The sequence below is a fragment of the Entelurus aequoreus genome, linkage group LG14 (genome assembly GCF_033978785.1).
Source record: "Entelurus aequoreus isolate RoL-2023_Sb linkage group LG14, RoL_Eaeq_v1.1, whole genome shotgun sequence".
Taxonomy (NCBI): domain Eukaryota; kingdom Metazoa; phylum Chordata; class Actinopteri; order Syngnathiformes; family Syngnathidae; genus Entelurus; species Entelurus aequoreus.
In genome coordinates this window covers 27452792-27462791 of record NC_084744.1, presented here as the reverse complement: position 1 = coordinate 27462791, position 10000 = coordinate 27452792, and the positions used below count along the sequence as shown (strand labels likewise).

General features: G+C 35.8%; 1 protein-coding gene and 1 pseudogene across 1 annotated transcript in view; both read right to left on the bottom strand.

Annotated features, from left to right (window-relative positions):
* Window positions 1-6998, bottom strand: part of LOC133664594 (oocyte zinc finger protein XlCOF6-like) — a 25337-nt pseudogene extending 18339 nt beyond the window's left edge.
* A 1590-nt stretch (window positions 6999-8588) lies between these two features.
* Window positions 8589-10000, bottom strand: part of LOC133664612 (gastrula zinc finger protein XlCGF57.1-like) — a 22060-nt gene continuing 20648 nt past the window's right edge. The window contains exon 3 of the mRNA XM_062069384.1: window positions 8589-10000. This exon is cut by the window's right edge and continues 1088 nt beyond it. Within this exon, the coding sequence (XP_061925368.1) occupies window positions 9575-10000 (426 nt within the window). The 3' untranslated portion in view covers window positions 8589-9574.

Genomic DNA, 10000 nt, shown 5'->3' with positions numbered 1-10000 from the left:
TGGAGATCAATTTGGATCTGCATACTCATAGGGCTGTGATCTGAGATGACTCTACTGTGGTACTCAGGATTACTGACATTGGAGAGAGCAGAGGCTTCTACTAAAAAGTAATCGATTCTTGTGTAAGAATTGTGTACAGCGGAGTAAAATGAATACTCCCTTTTATTAGGATGTTTTGTTCTCCATATGTCTATGATATTTCTTGATCTCATAAGATTATTAATGGTTTTAGTTGAGTTAGCAATTACATGAGATTTAGTTGACAATCTATCTAAAGTGGGATCCAAAAGGCAGTTAAAATCACCACCAATGTAGATATGAGAGGAGTTATCATCAGGAAGTAGACCAAATACTCTATAATAAAAGTTTGAGTCATCTGTGTTTGGTCTATAGATATTCAAAAAAGTTACTGGGTAGGATGTAATATGACCATTTAATAAAATAAATCTTCCGTTAGGGTCAATTATTTTTGATGTAAGTATGAAAGGCACATTTTTATGAAATAAAATGGCTACACCTCTAGCTTGTGAAGTAAAGGGTGCATGATAAACCTGAGATATCCAGCTAGCTTTAAGTTTGTGTTGGTTGTCTTTACAGAGATCTGTTTCTTGTAAGAATAAAACATCTGCTTTTAATGAATTTAAGTGTGAAAAAACCTTCCCTGCTTTAATATTTTTAGCTAAACCCCTGACGTTCCATGAAACTAGTGTAATTTGTTTCTTATAAGTTGACATTAAAGTTTTTTAGGGTATTTTATCTTTACGTGAAAAAAAACCTTAGTAATTGGCAAGTTGAAATTTAATTGTGCACCTCGCTCCTCCACATTCATGCTCAGATTCACACATACACAACACTCACACCCCATTGTTCCCCCCTCCCTCTGTCCCCCTCGAGTGTAGTTCGATGTTTTGGAGTGAAATCTCCATGGTGATGTTATCCATACGACGTCGTGTTGGTCGATTCCCCAGTCCAAAAGTCCCCCACCCCCATCTTCAGGCGCAGGGCGCATGCTAGTAGTTGCGTTCACTGCTCCAAGCACTAGCTCAGCAGCGAAGTGTTTTCTTTTTTTTTCCTGCGTCCTCCGGTGAAATAAACCTCAGTGAAAAAGTGTATTTCTGCTTTATGCTTATCATAAGCCTTGTGTGGTAAAGCCGTTATTGATGATTAGCCACTAAGATGTTTTATAATGAAAGTCTTAGTGTCTGTAGGAGAGGTAAACACCTTTACCTGGTCGTTGTACTCCACATGCAGGCGAGCTGGAAAACGTAGCATAAACTTGATTTCCTTCTCCCGCAGCGTGTTCATTACCTCTCGAAAGGCCCGTCTTTGCGCTGTCACCTCGGCAGTGTAGTCTGGAAACAGGAAGACGCGCAGGCCGTTGTAGATCAGCTCCTGGCCGCGGCTCAGTCGAAGAAGTAGCTCCTTGTCCTGGTAGAAGTGTATTCTTGCGATGATGCTCCTGGGGCGCTTGCCGTCACCATAGCGAGCGAGCGGGACGGTGCGCGCGGTCCACCACCACTGGCTTGGAGAAATTACTCGCTCCAAACAACTTTGGTATCAGGTCCGCAACGAAATCCGTAAGTCTTCCCTTTTCTTCTTGCTCTGGTATCCCGACTATTTTTAAGTTACGTCTTGAGCGCCCTTCCAATTCGTCAATTTTAGCTGCCAATTTCTCATTGCTCTTCTGCATTTCAGTCAGTTTTTGTTCGAGCGCTTCGATGCGGCGCTCATGTTCGGAACCTTGCTGCTGCATGTCATCCACTCTGTTGGTCAATGCCGCTTGCTTGCTTGTAAGAGCCTCAAGCTTTTCCTCAAGCATGTCAAAATGTTTGTTGATAGACTCGAGTATTTTATCCAGCAACTTCTCCAAAGTTGATGACGCCATCTCAGCGCCAGCCTCGAGCTCGTTTACGGCCACAGGTGACTCTGATTGCTTCCCTCTTCGTGTCTTGGGCATAATTATTGTTATGTTGTCTTGATAGAGTATAACTCACCCAGAGTGATAGGCATGCATATAGTTGGCCAAGCGTTGTAAGTTTTAATTTAAAAAAAAAAAGCAGAATTTGAATTCAATCTTAAAGTTTTCACCGGAGTTACCACAGAGGCAAACTACTGCTTGCGCATCTTAACCACGCCCGGCAGTACGCCTTATAATATGGTGCGCCCTAAGGTCCGAAAAGTAAGGTAATATTTACGCATTTTTGCTCATTAGCGCATTCATTTCAAAAACGCATTAACGTTTTTTTTAACAATTTTACTGAATATTACACACTGCAGACTTAATGAAAGCCAACAATTATCAGTGTTTCCCATAAACGGCCAAGATACATGTGGCTGTGGGGGCGTGGATATGGGCGTGGCTATGGGCGTGGTCACCATGACATCTTCGAGTAATTTGCATAATTTACTACAATATGATTTTCTCTAAAAAGGCTCAAAAAATGTATACTTACTAATTAATAATAACAGTTTTGTTTTAAACGTCCATCCATTTTCCAATATAATACAACACTTTATGTACATATTTATATACAGATTTGAACAATAAGTTATTCACTGAAATATATTTATTAATTGTGGTTCTTACAAAAAAAAATATCTTATAAAATATAAAAGCCAAAATGTCTCTTAAAGCTCTGCCCCTTTAATTAGTGCATACTAAATAATTTAACTTTAGCCTACTACTACAACCATATTATTTACCAGCAACATAAAGTGAAACAGAGGCAAAGGTGTCCTGCCACAGTCAGTAACAGATAAACAGAAAACAGTAGTGGTTAAATACAAATAAGGCAACAAGAGAAGTATCCTACACTTCTCTTTTGTAAAGTAAATCTGAACAGCCTATATGGGCATCTACATCAACTATATGATTTGCCTGAGAAGCTGGACAGGACAAAAAAATAAAAAATAAATAAAAAATTATTTTTTTTAAAAAAATATTTGTGGCGGACGTAATTCTTTCGTGGCGGGCCGCCACAAATAAATGAATGTGTGGGAAACACTGACTATAATAACAAATCACTTACTGTACAAGGTCTGCTGTCACAAAGATGCAGACTGATGTTGTTATATTCCCGTTTGGATAAAGAATTACTCAAAATTGTCGCACGGAAAAGGGGGGTGAAGCCCAGCGTCTTTTTGTGTCGTTCGCCCTTTCCAGGTCTAAATTGGCTGTCAAAGGGTACCAACTTGTCAGAGTACGTCCTCATCCTTCTACTATCCAGGTGAGAGGCACGATTCATGATCTGGAATAATCTTTCACCAGCACCGAAGCAAGGAAGGAGTTGGACTTGGAGCGTTGTCAACATAGACACACAAGCTATAAATAGTTTGTCTGCGTTAGCACTTATAATAACAATATCACTAATACTTGGTTGGTATTCAAGCCACGAAATGCAAATGGAGTATTGTTGGCGCTTTTTGGATGGTTATAGAGGACCTCCCATTGGCTCCATTGCAAGTGGACTTTTATTTACATTTATGAGTTAGAATGTGATTTTTAAAAATATATATATCCATCGTCATGTCTTTTATAATGATTGTGAATGATAGAAAAAATTCCCCAAAAAAGTGCAGTTCCCCTCTAAATTCCAATGATTAGATTTAAGACTTGAAGTCTATGAGCATGAAGTGATGAAGCCTACTTGGATGAGAGGACAAACGTCTTCTAAGACAAAGTGAACAGTCCAGTTGTGATGGATTGAATGCCCTGAGAATAAAATGATATGTGGATGTTGTGCTTACTTGGACTGTGATGAAGCTGTGAGGACTCAGGTGGTTTGTCTTCATGCTCTTCAGTCTTCACAGAGACAACAGTCAGTGGAAACTTGGTGACATCATCCTCCTCCTGCCCTAGAAGCCACTCTCCCTCCTGAGTGATCCACACTTCCTCCTCTTCCTCTTTAATGTGGGGAGGCTGTGGATCCTCCTCTTCCTCTTTAATGTGGGGGGGCTGCTGGACGTCTGTTGGGTAAATAAGTAAATACGATTAAGAGAGAATATAAATAGTTTTGGACTGACACTGTTAACACAATGACATTATTTGTGTTCTTTTGTGTGTTGTGTTAAAAGTGTGTAGCAAAACAACCAATAAAAACACGGGAAATACTTCCTTTTTTCCTAAAAATTAATTCAAAAGTGGTACAGTGAGTACAAAAACAGACTTGGAAATTTGATGGGGGTCAATTTGAAAAGTTTTTATAAGTACGAGGCAGCATTAAATAAGGGATTCTAAACTTCACTGATGTAAAGTGTGTAAATATTGACATTGTCATTACCATGACTTCAATATCATGGAAATTTAAAAAAAATCTAATTCCAAAATCACTTAAAAAAAACATTCATGGTATGTTTTTGTTATCACGCAGAATACTTTTTGTTGGTCATTTTGTTGGCTGGGCCAAAAGGAACTTTTAACAAAAACATGTTTTACTATGTGGTGTTTTTATGGAGTATCTCCATCAACAATTCCTCTTTAGGAATTGAAGACCATCTACGACACGCTGAAGGAAAGTCAGTCACTTTTATGTTCTTTTAATAATTCAAGTGTTGACTACTTTGGTTATTGAAATAAATATTTACTTTTGCTTATTGTTGCATGTAAGTCAGAATCAGGAAGTGAAATTATAATTTTAATTAGATTTGATTACGGTATAAAAATGTATTTGGTGACTGTGTGAGTTTTGTGTAAACATGTTGATACAGGTTTACATCTTCTTGGGGACTGGAACACAGATATGTGCCACCAACATTGCTTCACTTAGCTCATTAAGCAAACTACCAGGGTGAGTGAGTCCTTTTTAACCTTCATAGACCTTGTTGTTACTTCTGACCAGTCTAAGATCACCACAAGTGGAACTACTGTATGCGGCTTAAGTGATCAATCCATGATTTTCTGTACCCGTGAAAAACATAGAATCAATGCTGACAGCCACAAATCAAGCAAAGCTACAATCCTCAAGACCTAGACTAGCAAGGCTTTCAATGACAAATTGGCAAATTAAGACTCGCCTGGTACTTGCAAGTACACAGGTTTTTGGGTCAATTCCTAACCTCAGAAAAGTAGATAACTTCACAGTCAAAGTGGGTGACAATATTATAAAAAACAAAAATGAGATCACCTATCGTGGCTGCATCGTAGAGACTAATCTCTCCAGTGGAAAAAATTACTACTAAGGTAGTCAAAGAATCAACCGACAAATTCTGTTCTTACTAGTGTTGTCCCGATACCAATATTTTGGTACCAAAATGTATTTTGATACTTTTCGTACCACAAAAAGGGCATTATTTGCTTTATTTTAACAAAAAAATCTTAGGGTACATTAAACATATGTTTATTATTGCAAGTTTGTCCTTAAATAAAATAGTGAACATACTAGACAACTTGTCTTTTAGTAGTAAGTAAACAAACAAAAGCTCCTAATTTAGTCTGTTGACATATGCAGTAACATATTGTGTCATTTATATTCTATTATTTCGTCAAAACTATTAAGGACAAGTGGTAGAAAATTGATTATTAATCTACTTGTTCATTAACTGTTAATATCTGCTTACTTTCTCCTTTAACATGTTCTATCTACACTTCTGTTAAAATGTAATAATCACTGATTCGTCTGTTGTTTGATACTTTACATTAGTTTTGGATGATACCACAAATTTGGGTATCAATCTGATACCATACACTAACATACACCATTCCACTATAATACCCATGCAGCTGACTAGATAATAATATATTCACCATTATAACACCAGAGGTTGTTGTACAAATCACATTCAACTCAGATTTCACTCCAAAAAAATTTCTAATTTGTTTGCCTGCTATACCACCAAAATGTGGAACTCCCTATCAATAGCCATACAGGAGTGTAAATCCCTTACTTCCTTCAAAGCCGTGTTGAAAATACATTACAGGTTGTAACTGGGAATAGAAAAAGCCTTTTGATTTTTTTCAATTTTATTTTGTAGCAGTATTTTTGTACTTTAAATGCTACTTTCTACATAGTACTGTGTTCTGTGTGAGTTAAATATTTCAACTGAAACCATCTCAGGCTTTCTTGTAGCAGTGAATGTGTACCGTGATGAAACTGTACCCTTTCCTATGCAAACTTCTCATAAGTCCTTCAATCAATCAATCACACATTGTTACAAACTGAGAGGAACATCAACCTCAAACTGTCTCGTTTTCATGAAGAATCTAAATCAAAGCATTGCATCATCCCCACAAGACAAAGCATCTTTCTATTGAAGAAAAGTGTTAATAATGAAATATAAAGTTAGTAAAGATGTGAGAGTAAGAAGTAAACAAACCTGTTCTGTGTAACACAACTTGAGCGTCCATAAGTTGATGTTGTCGCTCCTTCTCCTCTTTTGTTGGACAAAGTTCCTCCTCATACTTTGCTATCGTTCTTTCGCACATTTTCACACAATCACAACACGTTACACTCACATATGATCTCTACTTAGCGATGTGTTGATAACGTCCGCGTCTCTTTGTTAGCAGCTAACAAGCTAAGCTAACTAGCAAGCTAAGCTAGCACATAAAGTGCGCTCAGACTAATGTATCCGGATACAAACAATGACTAACAATGTTTCATCTACTACACGACATATATGCGTACATGTATACACTAAATACAAATAGAGAAACAATAATGGCCAGTGGCCACGTTTAGGCCTTCTCTGTCAAACGCCATTTTGCTTTTTACTCCTTCGTCTTCTTTGGATTTCCAGCAGACTAGTAGAGCATCTTAGGCCTCCACAGCTTCTTAACGGGACTTCTTCGTCCTGTCCTATGGTCCATACTACATTCTACAGTACAGGAGGTCGCGCTAGCAACCTTTCAATGGACCACTTCCAAGTTGGCTTCGTCGTTCTTCTTTTTTCTGTTTAATGGCGGTTAGGGTACATGGAGGCACTAGGACCATGTGGAGGGCACTAGGACCATGTAGAGGGCACTAGGACCGCTCTTTGTGGTCGCAGGAAGAGCAGCAGAAAGTTTCCCTGGAGAAAGAAATAGGTGAGTGACTAAGCTTTTTATTGTATTTTTATTTTGTGTATATATATATATATATATATATATATATATATATATATATATATATATATATATATATATATATATATATATATATATATATATATATATATATATATATATATATATTTTTTTTTTTTTAATTATTATTATTTTTATTAATTTTTTCCACCACAGGCTGTGTTTCTAGCATACTCCTAATACGTTTTTCCTAATGTTCTTTTTGTCTTTATTATCAATCAGAAGTGTCACCAGGACGTCCCCTGGCCCTAACACTCCATGAAGGACATTTACTGGCATTGACCTCCATCTTACATGGACATTCACATGGACATTGTTAACATCCATATTATCAACTTTCCTGTTTGGTCCTTGTGTGCCAGCTGTTTAATGGCAAATGTTTTTGAAGAAACTGGAAATGTTCTGTTTTGCACATTTTACATTGATCAGGATTTATTTTACTTAAGTATGACGTTTAAAGCAAGCGCTCTTTTTCACACTGCTGTGGCGGTGTGTGCAGACCTTTCTTTCTTGTTCTTGTAAGTGTTCCTTTTTTGATCCAGCACCCATCCCAATTGGCTTTTTTGATTTCCCCCCCCCCCCCTCTGTTTTGCACATTTTGAAAATATAAATGTTTGGTTGAAGAATACAATTTTCTTGTGATTATGATACGAATAGGACTTACAGTAAGTGCAACAGTGGTCTAGTGGAGGTGTAAAGTTAATTTTTCTAAGCATTTTGGCATTTTTAAAGCATTTTTTCAGGCCCGGACTGAAATAGGGGACACACAAATTTTATAAGTGACACCAAAAATATTCCGACCGCCCGCGAGATGTCCCTTATTTCAAAGTCTGGGTGTTGGCAACCCTAATGGTTTGAAAAAGGCATTTGGTCGCTGATGCACTTATTGAGTGATAAAAGTATTATTATATTTTAAGATTTCATTAAGTACGACCTGCAAATAGACACAAATATTTAAAAGAAATATAAAGCCTTTCGTTCAAAATATTCTAAATACAGCATATCATCTTTTTCAGAATTATTTTCTAAACTTTCTAGGCTTTTGGTGGATGGACACAATATTACAGATTTGAAACTCTGAAATTAGACAATTACTTACTATTTCGTATTTGCTATATTTTCTCTGGAACAAAACAAACAAACAAAAAAATACAAATAACTTGAAAGTTTCCATTCTTCCAAAGGCAAAAGAGTTCATAAAAAAACTAAACAGAATTAACCACTTAAAATAATTTTAGGATGTTGTTTTGCAATTGAAGATAACACTTGTTCTTTCTGTGATAGGGAAATTAAATAAACAGTTTATTTTATGAATGTATGCAAAGTAAATCTCTGTGGGATGATGTACAATATCGGCTTTTGCCTGACACTCCAAACTTGTTTTCTGGAATTGATATTGTTTTGGGGATGTTGAAAAAAAACAACATAAAAAATGTTTAAAACACAATAATGGAAATGTTTGTTTTATCCACAAATGTATGTTTGTAAAAACGAAAAAAATCCTCCCACAAACAATTCAGTCATTTTCTCTCACTTTTATATTGCATAAAGGTCTGGGGACATACATATAAAACAATCACAACACAGTCATCATATTACAAAAGAGAGTAATAAAGATAATTAATAAAATGGATTATAGAGACCCAACATATAATTCATAAAGTCACACATTTTAAAAGTGTACAAAAGACAACTGTTAAAATTATGTATAAAGTAAATAATAATGAATGAATGAATGATCTTTATTTGTCATTGTGCATGTACAGGTACAGGTCCAACGAAATTTAGTAATATGCTTCCTGAAGTGGTCCAGAAGATGTTTCAGATGTGAACCAGTACATATGTATATCATATAAAGGTGCTAGTCTATGGGATTATTAATAATTAGAAATAAAAATATGTCACACTTCAATATTTCAAACACATATAAAAAACACTATTATGAATAAGTCTAATATTGTATGAAGAATATATATACACATACATTTTTTTATTGTATGTAAAATATGTCTTGTACTATTTACTCTCACCTTTTCAGTCAAATTGTTCTGTTCAATGTTTAATAAAAGTACACAATGTTGCATATTAATGCATGTACTTGACTAAAAAAAGCACTAATACAAAATATCTAATCTATAAATGTAGAAGCATATTAAAATAGTGTTACACAAACAACAATGTTACACATACAGTCACACATTTTAAAAGGAAATTATCTTGTCTAAAAATGTATGTACACTAAATGTAATTTGAATGTATCACATGTTTTGTACTGTTTTGGATTTACTGACCTTTTTAGTAAAATTGTTCTTCTTGTAATAGTTTATGTCAATATAAAAGTACACAATGTTGCATATTAATGCATGCAATGGGCTGAAAAAAAAGGTGTATAAATATAGAAGCATGTTGACAAGATTGTGTTACACAAACAACAATGTCACACATGTTATATGTGCTGATGTTGTTAGAAAGTCAAAATTAAAGTCTTGACAGTTTATTTCAAATCCTGAAGTTTCATTTGCTGCTGCTGTTCTCACCAGCACACTTGTGTTTCTTACACTGGTACTTATAAGAGAACCTTTCACCACACACACTGCAACTCAACACTTTCTCTCCTGGGTGTGTTCTCATGTGTCTTACAAGGTTTGGTCTTTCACAAAAGCTTATGTTGCAGATTGAACAGATAAAAGGTTTTTCACCAGTGTGTGTTCTCATGTGCACTTTCAAATATTTACTTAGAGCAAAACCTTTACCACAGATTGAACAAGAAAAAGGTTTTTCACCAGTGTGTGTTGTCATGTGTTCTTTCAATTTGAAACTTTCTACAAAACCTTTACTGCAGATTGAACAGATAAAAGGTTTTTCACCAGTGTGTGTTCTCATGTGCACTTTCAATCTGCAACTTTCTACAAAACCTTTACCACAGATTGAACAGGAGAA